Genomic DNA, 14,091 nt, shown 5'->3' on the forward strand with positions numbered 1-14,091 from the left:
GCATACAATGCTCCCGAAATGGGTGTTGCCAGTTAATTGTCAATTTCCATCAGTGTCACCGTTAGTCATTTAAGCTGCCACTTTGTCACGATTTTTTTCTTCTTTTTTTCAAAAATAATTCTTTTTTGTGGATAGACTTAAAATCCAGAAAGTATTATAAAATGATAGAATAAATTGTTAAGAGAGAACTTGAAGAAATGAGGATTTTCTTTTGTAGGTACTGGGGAGTTAAACCAACAAAAAATCTTGTTGTATAATCAAAGGTGTTTGGGCGTATTCATGGGGAGATGGTGATTAGCCCTTTTCTGCTTCTGTCGTAGAAGAAATATTAATAAACAAATAAATAGAAGAGTGGATTTGTTTCTGTTAATTATGCTCTCTTTGCCCATCTCCGTCATCCCGGATATCAACTTAGAGTTGGAGGGGGTTGAGGGAACAGAAGAACCCCTAAGCCACTACTTTGCTCGCCGATTTAATTTAAGAATCATTTTGTATCGTCATGTAAGGTGTATTTTAATGAATTTTTTTCCACCTAACGATAGTTCTGCATTTAACTAACCCACAGACGATTCCCAGACAAAAAAAGTGAAAAACCAAGAATGTTTGGGAACCTTTTTATCAAGAAGGTTGTTTTCATTATAGCCTTGAAAAAAATCTTGTTTTCAGCTTTTCCTTAGTATAATGCAAGTTTTTAAGTCAGAGATTCGTTAATATATAGACTGAGCAAATATTCTTTGATCCAACGGTGAGGAGGGTGAACCCCTCCTTTCGTTTAGACCTGTCTTGCAATCTAAGGGTTGCAATCTGTGAGAATACCATCTATTGAACTACTGCAAAATCCCAGCTATTTATTTGAACAAAAATTGTGGGGTTGTCTTGTCTGTTCAAAAAAATATGAAGACGTATCGCTTATTGAACGTGTTATTGGATCATTAATTTCAATGCTTAGATGTCACCAGACTTGAACAGACTTTCAGCACATATTGGTATCCTTCAGCTATTAAAGGAAACAACACCCACCTCCTAATCTTGTGAACTAGCCGCAAAAGTTAGATCTATTTGACACCCTTCCTTGTCTGTTAACGGACAAAATAAAAAGCTAAAATTATTTTGAAAATTTGACAATTCGGGTAAACATTAAGTGCCATTGGCACCCAGGACAGTGCATTAGACCCAGTGTTTAAGTCAAACTAAAAGTGATATGTTGCCCTGATTCTTATTTCACCGGCCGATCAGGGCTAAACTATTTAATAATGCGAAATAATATCATAGCTTTTTTTTACTCTTTACGCTAATGTTTCTTTAGAAAGCAAATGAGTCGCTTTAAGTATGAAATAAATCTTTTAAGTTTTTAAGTCTTTTCTTTCTTTCAGTTACTTCACCTTCAACGTATGTGCAGCGATGACTTATGGGGAGTTCGCAAAGCTTGTGCAGAAGTTTTTACTGTTGTTGCGAGTTGCGTTAGTATGCAAACTAAATGGTACACACTTTCCCCGTTGTTTGTTACCCTTCTCCGTGATGAATCCCGGTGGGTCCGGCTTGCAGCCTATCAAAACCTTGGACAATTCATTGCCACATTCCATGAAGAAAATGAAAAAGGATCTGAAATGTCCAATGATGAAAGCAGCGGGTTAGATTATGTTTTTTTTTTTCTTCTCGATTTGACCCTTTTTTCTTTTCGTCTTGTGTTTCCTTTATTAATAATATTTATTTGATATAATATAATCATATCATATTTAGTGTCTTTCCTTTATTAATCATAAATATTTATTAATCTTTCAGTCCATTGCAGCATTCCATCAAAGAACATAATATGTTAGGGATGAAAGAAGAGAGTTTGATATTTTTCTATTCTTTTTTCTTTTTTGCCTTTTCTTTTCTTACATTTTCCCCTTAATTGTCCCTTTTCTTTCTTTTATGTTGCCAATGTTTACATAATATCATATCAATAATTTCGATGCAATGCAACATTTCATGAAGGTAATGAAAAAGGACATACCAATCATGGAAGCAGCAGTTTCGATTTCCTTTCATATTTTTCCTTTCATTTCTTTTATATTATAAATATATGCAAAGACATGAATCTTTTTAATATTTCTGACTGAAACCTCCTATACTTACCTATTTCAAATGAGAACTTACCATCTTATTTTATCTTCTATTTTATTTTGCAGTTAAATTACAAATTTCGATTTTGGAATGTTAATGGTTTCACAAAACATTTAAGAAAGAAGAAAGATGGACTTTAGCTGTCAAATTATTAAAAAGACTTCGGAAATTAAATATATGCATTTATTTGAAATTAGAAGCTTTAATCTATTAATTAATTATCTATATTATATATAGCCCTAAAGTCGGCCTAAGTCTCAATGGATTTTAGATGAAAGAACAATATTAATAAGAAGCATGGTTATATGACTAAGTAAGAGGGAAAAAAAAGAAGTAATAACACTACGTTTTCTTGAGTTTGAAGCATGATAATATATTCTGATATCAACATCCATGGTTTTAGTTTTTATTGCGGACAGGTGACACCACCGGAAATACAATATGCTAAATACTAAAGGGAAATCTGTCAGAAAAAGCAGTACCTTGTCAATCAGTTTGACAGAGGGGGTGGCGGATTTTTTTAAGGTTGCGTGCTCTACTGTTGGAAATGTTCACATTTTGAATATTCTTAATGTCTTTGTAAGAATAAAAAAGATGATTAAAAGACAGGTAAACACTAGGTAAGAACGTTTCTTACACGCTTAAGACTGGACAGCTTGCGCATTCTTCAAGCTGTGCCTAATAGAGAAATTATTTTATAAATATTTTGTTCGAAAAAATTAGGGTTCCAGTCTCCGCACCGACTGCTGCGCTTCATAGAAGAAGGCAATTTTGTTAGATACTAAAGCAAATATTTCATTAAAACTAGACAAAATAAGATAAGATTTTGCTAAGATCAGGCTCCTTATAGAAGTTTTGTTAAACAATTTTTTTTATTTTTATGCTAAAATACGAGATGTTTTATCCTTCTCTCCTCTTCTTGAAGGTCAGCGTCAGTTTCAACTACAGATTGAAATCTTTGGAAAATTATCTACGAACGTACATTTCAAAAAATGTCAGCCTTGAAACTATGTGTATGCTAACACCTATTTTTCAACGCATGTTTTGCTTTAAATTTGGCTCTCATAAAGGGACTATTCTTAATATTAAACAGTAAAAAAAATATTCATTTGGAAGGTTTATGCAGATTAAATTGCATTTTGTTTGCCCAGTTTTGGCTTAACCTAATAAATGACTTCATTTATAAATGAGCATAATGTTATTAGTGCGGGCCAAAAAAAAGGACTTCGTTTCCCCAGCACTTTACTTTTCTTGGACTATACGTGTGTACTAACATAGAGTTTCATCTTTGTCTCGGGATTAGTTGTGGAAACTCAAAATTAGTTATAAGGAAATAAATTGAACATTTTATTTAATTTCCTTTTTTTTATCTTCTTCCGTTCCAAGATAATTGCCTCTATCGTCTCTACTCTCGAAAACAAAGAAAAATGATGAAAAGAAATTTGATTTAAAGTTGCATATCTAGCTGCGTTTCTAACTTTCCTAAGACACCATCTGCTGCGTCACGCACTTCACCTTTCAAACCTAGGCCAAATGAGAAACAGATCGTCCCAGTATAGGATGTAAGAGGTCATAAAGAAGCATTTAAAGGAAACTGAAACTTCTTGGGAGGGGATAAAGGGGGGAATTTTGATTACATTGGTATGGAGGGAGAGCGTGTGTCGCTGCATTTGGCTCAGGCGGCTCGGTACTGTAGCGAGTTGTTAGTAGTAGTAGTATTTAAAGCTGGAGAAACAAAACATGACTATGAAGTATTTCCTTAATGTAAACTTATTTATGCATAAATTTTCAATATTCCAGTGTTTATTTTCCTGTCAGTACTTTTTGCAGTGGCGTCTCTTGCAATAGCTAACAACGTCCACAAACACATGACATCGTAGGTTTTTTTTAAACCCATGAGAAATAGGAGAAGTTACACTTGGGTGCAGACATGGACGTTATCTGGGTCCAGAAGCCCTGTAAAAATCGTTATTACTCCCTTAAAGGAGAAGAATAAGTTGTATCACTTCTGCGATATTCCCTTTTTTATAATTAAAAGTAAGAAATACACGCGATCACGCAAAATATTAATTGTTAGACTCGAATTAAGAAACTAAAATGTTTTGTAAGGGAAACAGTTATTTTGAAAGGCCTCAACATAATTGCTTTGGACCACAGTATGTCGAACTTCCCCTGAATAATTTTTGGCTCCCTAAATAAAACTTCAAGTGTGGTGATCCGTCAGCAATAGGCTACTGGTTATCCAATATGTTTAAAATAAACCAGCTTTTTTTTGCTTTTTTAGACTACTTGACGAAACGCCGGACATAGCTAAGCAAACAGAACCAGCCGTACCTGATTTGGTATCGGAATTAGTTGACCAAGAAACGACAAGACCCAATGAAGAAGAAACAGAGGATGTAGGACACCCAGCAAACAATCACCAGCAGAGATCAGATTTGGACGAATCAGTCAAGAATGAGATTCTGAGTGAGGATTTACAACGACCACCAAAACCTCCTCCCTCTCCCTGGAGTGGTGCAGTGCTTCCAACAGAACTGACAGAGCTATTGTCTGGTCTCCAAGTAGAGGAACAGAAAGAAGTATCTCCCACAAAATACATGTTTGTAGAAGAGCTAAGCAATGGGCAGTTAATCTGGAGAGAACCGATTGCTGAGCTTGAAGTTGAGAAGGAATTGGAAAGGGTATACAAGAAACTTGGAGAAGGGTCTCTAGTAGAGGTAAATCATCAATAGAATATAATTGAATGCGATTTATATTGTGTTTAAAAAATGTGTATAGTAATATTTTAAAATGAAAATATTATTCCTTAGAATCAACAGACTTAAGACATGACAAAATGTAACTGTTGAAATATACACTTTTTTTCATCTGATGACCAGAGGAGGAGGAGCATATATATATATATATATATATATATATATATATATATATATATATATATATATATATATATATATATATATATATATATATATATATATATATATTTCATCTTTTTGTTTATGTATTTATTGACCTATTGACCTTGGCATGTTTTTTGGACTATGATTGTTGGATTTTGATTTGGATGTTGGTTTGTTTTGGATTTATTTTCAATAACTTTTTATGCAACAAAACACAAATATTAGCCTCGGAACGATTTTTTGAAAGTTAGTAAGTGTAAAAGTCGTTGTTTTCTTTGCCAAGATCATTTTGTCCTACGGACTTCTGTTAAAAGTACATTGTATAATAAAAATTTTGCATGCAAGTTACGTGGTAATGTTAATTGTAGAACAACCAATGTAATTTACCTATTAGAATGTAATAAATGCTGCCTACAATATGTGGGGGAAACAACTAATAATATATATATAAAAGATTTTCTGGACACAAGACAACAGTTAATGAAAAAACTAATAACTATCTAGTTCAACATTGTAGTAATGGTAAATGTTCCATATCAGATATAACTGTCACAATTTTAGAAAATTTAGAATTAGAAAATTTAAATAAAGAAGAGAAGAATAATAGACTACGTAAACAGGAGGATTTCTGGATCCATACTCTTGGTACAGCTTATCCTTTTGGGCTAAATGATCGTGTAGCAAAATATGGTGACATGTCTCATGTTGTTGTTAAATGTATTGATGGTTTTATGGACCATCCTTCTTTTACTTGTCCTACTAAACGTAAAAAACGATCGAGAGGACATAGGAAAAATAATAGAAAAAATGAATTAGATGTACATATGCTTTCTATAGATCTATGCCAGCTACTTGAATCTAGGGGTGTGATTTCTGTAATAAAGTGTCTAAATAATTTATCCAAGAGGAATTTAATCAAACTTTTCTGGATTGTTAAGAATAATACAGCTCTTGATTATAATTTTAAAGTAATATGTGATACAATTTGCATTCTAACTAAAACGAAATTTATTTCAAAAAAGAAAAAGTTCGATAAGATTAGTAATAAGGATAACAGATTATATTTACCTATTAATTTTACTTGTAAGCAGATTGAAGATATTAATTTACCAGAAATTTTAAATCAGCGGCATGTGAAACAGGCCCTTCCTAGTAATTTAAATTATAATGATAGTCCAGTTTTAACTTATAAATTTTCAAAAACTATTGGGCAAATTATTGTTAATTATAATTTAATACTAAAAAAACTAGATAGCGATATAAATTGGGAACCGGTTTGTAATTGTAAGCAACTTGGCCCATTTGTAAATCCTACTTACAAACATGTTATAACAGGGGACTTGTCAATAATAAAGCAAGATAATCTTCAAATTATAATGAATAAAGGGGCTAATTTCCGTCTTTCTCATCATCTGAAACCATCGAGTGTTCTTGATGGCTTGGAAAATGATTTTGATTTATTTATTGATAAGTGGTGTAAGAAAGAGAATAAAAATAAAGAGAGTTTTCAAAGTTGGAAGAATTTAATTATTAGTAGAGTAAAAAATAAAATATATTCTAACTTGAAAAATAGTAACACTAAATCATTATTTTATAATGCGAAGATTAAACAAGCAATTGCTAATCTAAAGAATGAATTTGTAATTGTGCCAGTGGATAAAGCTAATAATAATTTTGCCATAATTTGTCAGAAGCTGTATTGTGATATCTGAAAAAGGGAGCTATGCACAACTAATGTTTATGAAAAGGTAAATATAGAGGATGAGAATTTAATTGAAAAGACTGAAGAAATACTTTTTAAAAATTTTAATATTAAAATAAATGACAATGATAAAAAGTTCCCTTTCCTATATTGGACTGTAAAATTTCATAAGAATCCCCCTAAACCACGGTTTATTGCTGGAGCAGCTAAATGTCCAACCCGCATTGCTGCTACTGACCTCTCTTTAATTTTAAAGGAAATTGTAAATAAACTTAAAACCTATTGTTCTGGTATTAAAAAAATTTCGAATTTTAATCCATATTGGAGTGTTAATAATTCACTGCAGGTGATAGATTCTTTAACAATGGTTTCAGCTAAAAGAATTGAGTCTTTCGATTTTGCGACGATGTATACTAATTTATCACTTAATTTAGTGTTTGATAATTTAAAAACTGTTATAAAGAAATCTTTCCTCTTATCTAGTAAAAGGTTCTTAAAAATAGACAGTTATAATAAAAAAGCCATATGGACAAACTGCTTTAATACTACAGTTAACTTGAGATGTTACAGCTTGGATATGATTTTTGAGTTATTGGAATTTGTTTTATACAATACTTATATAAGATATGGGGGTGATTTGTACAAGCAAATTATGGGAATTCCCATGGGGGGGGGGATGCCAGCCCATTTATAGCTGACTTGTTTTTAAGTCAACTAGAATATAAATATATGATGGATAAGAGTAATCCAATTAATTTAAAACATGCTTTGTCAAATAATAAACGATATTTAGATGATATTTTGGTCTTAAATTGTAAGGATTTCATTGATATTTCTAAAAATATATATCCATCAGAGCTTATTCTTGAGCCTAGTCATGGCGCTGGTCATGAAGATCATTTCTTAGATTTAAATATTAATATTTGTGATAATAATAAATTAAGTTTTAAAATGTATAATAAAACGGATGATTTTGATTTTGAAGTGATTAGTTTCCCATTCCCTGAAAGTAATATACACTCAAATATCACATATTCAGCGTTTTTCTCACAGTTACTTCGTTATGCAAGGATTTGTAGTAATTATATTGATTTTAAAAATAGATGTAAAATCTTAAGCCAAAGATTGATATCAAGAGGTTTTTCTGCAAATAAAATAACTTGGCAATTTAAAAAATTTAGTTTTCATTATAACGAACTTTTAAATAAATATGAAAAGAATTATCTAGAAATACTTAAAGAAATTTTTAACTAATTTCGGAGGTTCGAGAAATGTTGTCACAGCGCCATTTATTTTGAATTGTGTTTCTAATTGAGCGGATTTTTTTAAAAAAATTAGCCACATGGTAAAGATGAATTCTATAATTGTTTAGTTCATTCAGGTTTTTTGCAATGTGTTAATATTTGTGATTTGGTAAAATTTATAATATTTAGTTTACCTATTGTTGCTAAAGGGAGGGATATATTAACAAGATAAGCTTGTTTTGGTTTTACTTGGTTGTTTTACATTTGCTGTTTTTTTTTCATAGGCATGTATTTTGGGGGTGATTCCTGACGCGGGGATGCCATGGATATTCTGTGGTAGCCACAACACTGCTGGGTAGAGAATTTAGAGTGACGAAACCCTATATAGGCCAGTGTATTCTCCTGATGAGCCCTTATGTTGGGTGTTGCCTCTGAATTATTTGTCTATATTATTTTTTCTATTGTTTGGTAAATGACGACTTATACTTATTGACGACATGACTGCCTGTCCATGGATTATTCTTTATGGTTGATTGTGTGTGGCTATGCTGTTTGACCTATGTGATTGTATGGATGAGTAGGGTTAAGGCCTCATTCAAGTGCTGGTCTATATTAATCACTAATTTAGGAAAACAGTCTTCCTTTTCTCCTTCTGTCTCTTTTTTTTTTTTTTTTTTTCTTTTTTTTTGTGTTTGTGTTTGTGCTGTAGCATTGGTGATTTCTCTTTTCATGATATATATATATATATATATATATATATATATATATATATATATATATATATATATATATATATTTGTAGGGAATTGGTTGGTAATGAACCTTACAGTGAAAGACCTTTTGACTGAAATGAATGACAAAAAGACAGCAAAAATTTAGTATATTTTGTCGTTGATTGTCGTTTCAAAAGTCCAACAGCTTGGGAGTTTCGAAAGAGGGGTAAAGTTGAAGAACATGCTCTTATTTTTAGGAAAATCCCCTTTGAGCAAATTATTATCTTTTTTATCATATTTTACAAGTCGTCGAACAATCGGGATTAGTTGCAGTGAAGGGCGTACCCAGAATTTTTCCGGGAGGGATTGTAATTTAAAAAAAAAATGCTTCAAAAATGGGTTTAAATGGCTCGGCACCCCCTTTCTCCGGATACGGCTTTGGGTGTATGTTACCTACTCTTGCCCCCTCCTAAATTCTGTTGTTGTGTACAGACATATTTTGACAGAGACTATTCATATGGTTTTGTATGACATGTTTCAAACTGCAATACTGAAGTTTTCTTCTAATTTTTCTTTTACTCAATTGCTTATATATACCGTCTTGTCTCTTGCCAAAACACTTGAAGATTGGAGCTATAATTATAAAATTTGTAATACTGTGTCTCCAGTGCCTTTAATAAAATTTAGGCACATTTTGCAGGTTTTTTGAAATATTAAATTCATGCCGTTTACAGGGTAGCCGGATCTGATCTGAAGCTGGTACTGATGTACTGCTAAAGCAGACAAGAATTGTTGGAGATTTAGGATTGAAATCAAATGGGAGAACTACATTGTACGCTTGGAATTGAAAAGTCGGTGAAATCCGACTGAAAGGCTGCTATAAATTATAATTTTTTATTTAAGTTAATATCAAAATAAATAAAAAACGGATATTAAAAAGAAATGTGTGTAAGTTTGGCAACTAAGAACTAGGAACCGGTATCGCACTTTCACCAACAGGAGTAGTATTGAAGACTTAAGGAGACAAAATCAGCATTAATAATTTAGACATGTGAAATTTCAAAAAAACGGAGTTTTTTTTAGAAATACTAGAAAACTTTTTACTGAGCCTTATGTTATTTGTTTTTCTGATTTTAAAAATAACCTCTGTTTTCTTCCATCGTGTCAGAACTTTTAAATCGATATTATTGGTAAAATCCTGTTTGAAAAGAAACGATCTCGAACCTTTATCTGGCAACACGGGTTTTTATATCCATTTGAATCTTAAAAGCAATTGATTATTGGGATGATTTTTCACTAATCGATTGCTGACTTCATAACCTGGTCTCGACGGCCTGTGGTAACATTAACTCATTTTGAATTACTATCCTTGTTTCGCATATAATTTAAAAACTGGTATAAATTTCACTATATTATGTTAATATTAATTATTTTTTTAGGGAACCATTCCTGGTTGTGACAATGATCTCTTTCATCATACCAACCTCACACCGTTGAGTACCTCACCTTTACCTCCTCAGCCACCTTACACCCCTAAATCGCAGCAATCAGTTTGTCAAAATGTAATACCCCAAGACCTTTTAGATCATTATTTATGGATGGTGGACCCGTCTCATTCAGAGTCTGGAGATACGGAGATGGCACGCTATTGTGCATTCACACTACCCGCTGTTGCATTGACTTTAGGCAAAGATCATTGGGATTATTTGAAGGAATTATTTAAGATTTTGGAAGGGGATATGCAGGTATTTTTCAATCATTTATACTTTTATAATTATCGTTAAGTGAGTTTCGTGATTTGATCACAAAAACTACATATATATATATATTGTGTATTTGTCTATTAATGTATATATTTTTTCCGAAAACGGCTCCATATTTTTCGGGAAAATTGGTGTCTTGGGATACTCTCGCATAAATAAACGATCTAGATAGGTCAGAAGTCTGAGATAATTCGTTAATAGCCTTAATTTTGGTTTTTGCAAATGACGTCATGTATTATGTTAGTACATTATATAAGCGCTTCTTATGACATTAAAACATTTTCTTATATAATGTCATGCATAGCATAAATACAACCTGGACCGTCAACAATATGCGACACACAATCCGTGCAGCTAAAGCAAAAGTCATTGCTAAAAATGTCTAAAGTAATCAACATCCAAAAACGTGTCATAATAAAGAGCAAAGACACACCGGTTAGAAGGTATGCGATACCGAGCAAGTGACCGAGTCAAAAATGAAGATGCAGAGCTAATATACACGCGGTTAGAAGAAATGTGGCTGTGTGTAGAAAAGAAAATGAAGAGCAAAGGCACATGCAGTTAGAAGATATGTGACACCGAGCATGTGAGCAAGTAATAAATGACAAGCCGAGGTAAAACAAACCAAAAAAAATGGAAATGATAGCGATAATTATTAGGTTTCGGATTCTGACATGGATAAGGTCATCAATTCCTACCATAGCTTTGAAAATCAAAAACCTGGACTAGATAAATCGTAGGAAGAAAAATAAGCTTTGGTCCCATCATCTGAAAAACTAAAAGAAACAAAATTTCGGGGATATGTCTCAATCAAGCCGAGGCAAAACAAGAAGTTTTTGTCCCACCACCTGAACAATTAGAAGAAACAAAGGTTCGGTATCCTTCATTATGACAAAGGACAAGCCGATGCCAAAAAAGAAGTATTGTCCCACCTCCTGGACAATTGAAAAGAAACAAAGGTTCGGAGATATGTCTTTCAAAATTACAAAAGACAAGCAACAGTGAGAATCCATATATAGAAGCTTGCCGAGTAACTGGACCCGGTAGCGAAGCTGCTGTGCTCCTGGTACTATATATATATATATATATATATATATATATATATATATATATATATATATATATATATATATATATATATATATATATATATATATATATATATATATATATATATATATATATATATATATGCTGTTCTTGTAATTCCTCGGCACGCCTTCTTTTTTCACTTTCTCTTTTAGCAGCAAGTCTGCTTCCGCGTTGCTCTGGTAGTTCCTCGGCACGGAATCACAAGAACAGCAAGAAATCAGGCTTGCTGCTGATAGAGAAAGTAAGAAAAGAAAGCGTGCCGAGGAATCAGAGCAACCTGAAAGTTATCGCCTGGCATTCAGGTACAACCCAGTCGATGATTATAGCTTGAGTAGATGTGTTCTAATCGGGACAATGTCTAAAATTTGTCCCTATTGCAAGGCCTTGAAATTCAATGGTGAAACAATGGGAATGTGTTGCGCCTCAGGAAAAGTTAAACTTCCTCTATTGGCTGCACCACCAGAGCCATTGAAGACTTTCCTTACTGGAACTACGTCAGAATCTAAGCGTTTTTTGTGAAAAATCAGAAAATACAACTCATGTTTCCAAATGACGTCGTTTGGAGCCCAAATCGAAAATCCAGATCAATTTATGTCTACTTTCAAAGTAAAAGGGCAAATTTATCATAGAGCAGGGTCCCTTCTACCATTCTCAGGCGAGAATCATAAATTTTTACAATTGTACTTCATCAGTGATAGAAATTCTGAATTGAATGCACGTTGCGAAATTTCTCCCAACGTGGAAAGGACAATCGTTTCCCAATTGCAACATCTTTTCCACGAAAATAATAGTTTAGTGCGTCTGTTCAAAACAGCCATCGATTTGATGCCTACTGATACGTATAAAATTGTTATTTCCACTGACAAAACGCCTCCTGGTGAACATGTGCGTAGATACAATGCTCCAACTATCGACGAAGTGGCAATCGTTATGGTCGGTGATCAGTTTTTACCTCGAAATATTATTCTTCATAAGCGAAACGCTCAGTTGTTAAGAATTGCTGAAACTCATCGATGCTACGATGCCCTACAATATCCTATCATTTTTTGGGATGGAGCCGACGGCTATCACTTTAATATTAAATTGATGAATCCAGCCACTAACAAAGAAATGAATAAGAAATGCAGTGCAATGCATTATTATTCCTATAGACTAATGATTCGGCAGGATGAAGAAAATTATATTTTAAAATGCCGTGAATTGTTTCACCAATTTGTCGTTGATATGTATGCTAAAATTGAATCAGAACGTTTGCTATATATCCGCCTGAATCAGACCAAGCTCCACTCTGAACAATACATTCATTTGCGAGATGCAGTTATAAATGACGGTAATACCACAAACGTTGGAAGATTAACAATTTTACCTTCGTCATATGCTGGCTGTCCCCGTCATATGCATGAATATGCTCAAGATGCTATTGCGTATGTTCGTCTCTATGGTCTTCCAGATAAACTTCATAGTAAAACTTGAAGTGTTTGGGTCAGTGCGATGCTGGATGTACTCAGTGGAATGGCAAAAACGAGGTTTGCCACGCGCACATATACTAATCTGGCTACATAAAAAAATTACTTCGAACGAAATTGATGATGTGATTTCCGCTGAAATACCTGATAAAAATGTCGATAAGGGGTTACATGATATTATTGTAAAAAATATGATACATGGACCTTGCGGTGCACTGAACGAAAATTCACCATGCATGGCCAAAGGAAGGTGAACAAAGCAATATCCTCGACTTTAGTATGAAACACAATTACTGGCAATGATGGTTACCCACAATATAGAAGAAGATCTACTGAAGATGGCGGTAAAACAGCAATAATAAAGAAGCGTAACGGTACCACCATCGAAGTAGATAAACAGTGGGTTGTTCCATATTCCCCGTTATTATCAAAAACATTTAATGCACACATAAACGTTGAATACTGTAACTCTGTAAAGGCAGTCAAATACATATGTAAATACGTCAACAAAGGCAGTGACATGGCAGTTTTTGGCTTGCAGCCCGAAATCAAAGATTTCGATGAAATCGTACAATATCAGGCTGGAAGATACATAAGCAGTAATGAAGCTGTTTGGCGAATTCTTTCATTTCCGATACATGAACGTAGTCCAGCTGTTGTTCACTTAGCGGTACATTTACAGAATGGTCAACGTGTTTATTTCACGGAAACCAACGTGCAACAAAGAGTCTTGAATCCACCGGATACAACATTAACAGCTTTTTTTTCGCTTTACAAAAATGATTCTTTTGCAAAAAAACTGCTGTATACTGAAGTGCCTTCGTATTACACGTGGGATACTAAAAATAAAGTATTTGAACGTCGAAAACAGGGTAAGTCAGTCGACGGCCAACCTACCATCTTCAAAGATACCACGATAGGAAGACTACACCGTTCACCCCAATCAACATGAATGCTTTTTCTACGCCTGCTTTTGGTGAATGTACCCGGTCCGACATCCTTTGAGTATTTGAGGACTGTAAATGGTACTATACATGACACTTACCGAAGTGCATGCCAAGCTCTGAATTTATTGGAGAATGACCAACACTGGGAT

The 14,091-nt window shown here is 33.4% G+C and overlaps 1 protein-coding gene across 5 annotated transcripts in view; it reads left to right on the forward strand.

Annotated features, from left to right (window-relative positions):
- LOC136033898 (serine/threonine-protein phosphatase 4 regulatory subunit 1-like) overlaps positions 1-14,091 on the forward strand; it is a 146,633-nt gene that overhangs the window by 108,206 nt on the left and 24,336 nt on the right. For all 5 annotated transcript variants that reach the window (XM_065714895.1, XM_065714894.1, XM_065714896.1 and 2 more), the window contains 3 exons: positions 1,374-1,630; positions 4,394-4,829; positions 10,114-10,419. In XM_065714895.1, the coding sequence (XP_065570967.1) occupies positions 1,374-1,630; positions 4,394-4,829; positions 10,114-10,419 (999 nt within the window). The remainder of the gene's footprint in view (positions 1-1,373; positions 1,631-4,393; positions 4,830-10,113; positions 10,420-14,091) is intronic.

This window comes from Artemia franciscana, chromosome 12 (genome assembly GCF_032884065.1).
Source record: "Artemia franciscana chromosome 12, ASM3288406v1, whole genome shotgun sequence".
In the NCBI taxonomy this organism is placed as follows: domain Eukaryota; kingdom Metazoa; phylum Arthropoda; class Branchiopoda; order Anostraca; family Artemiidae; genus Artemia; species Artemia franciscana.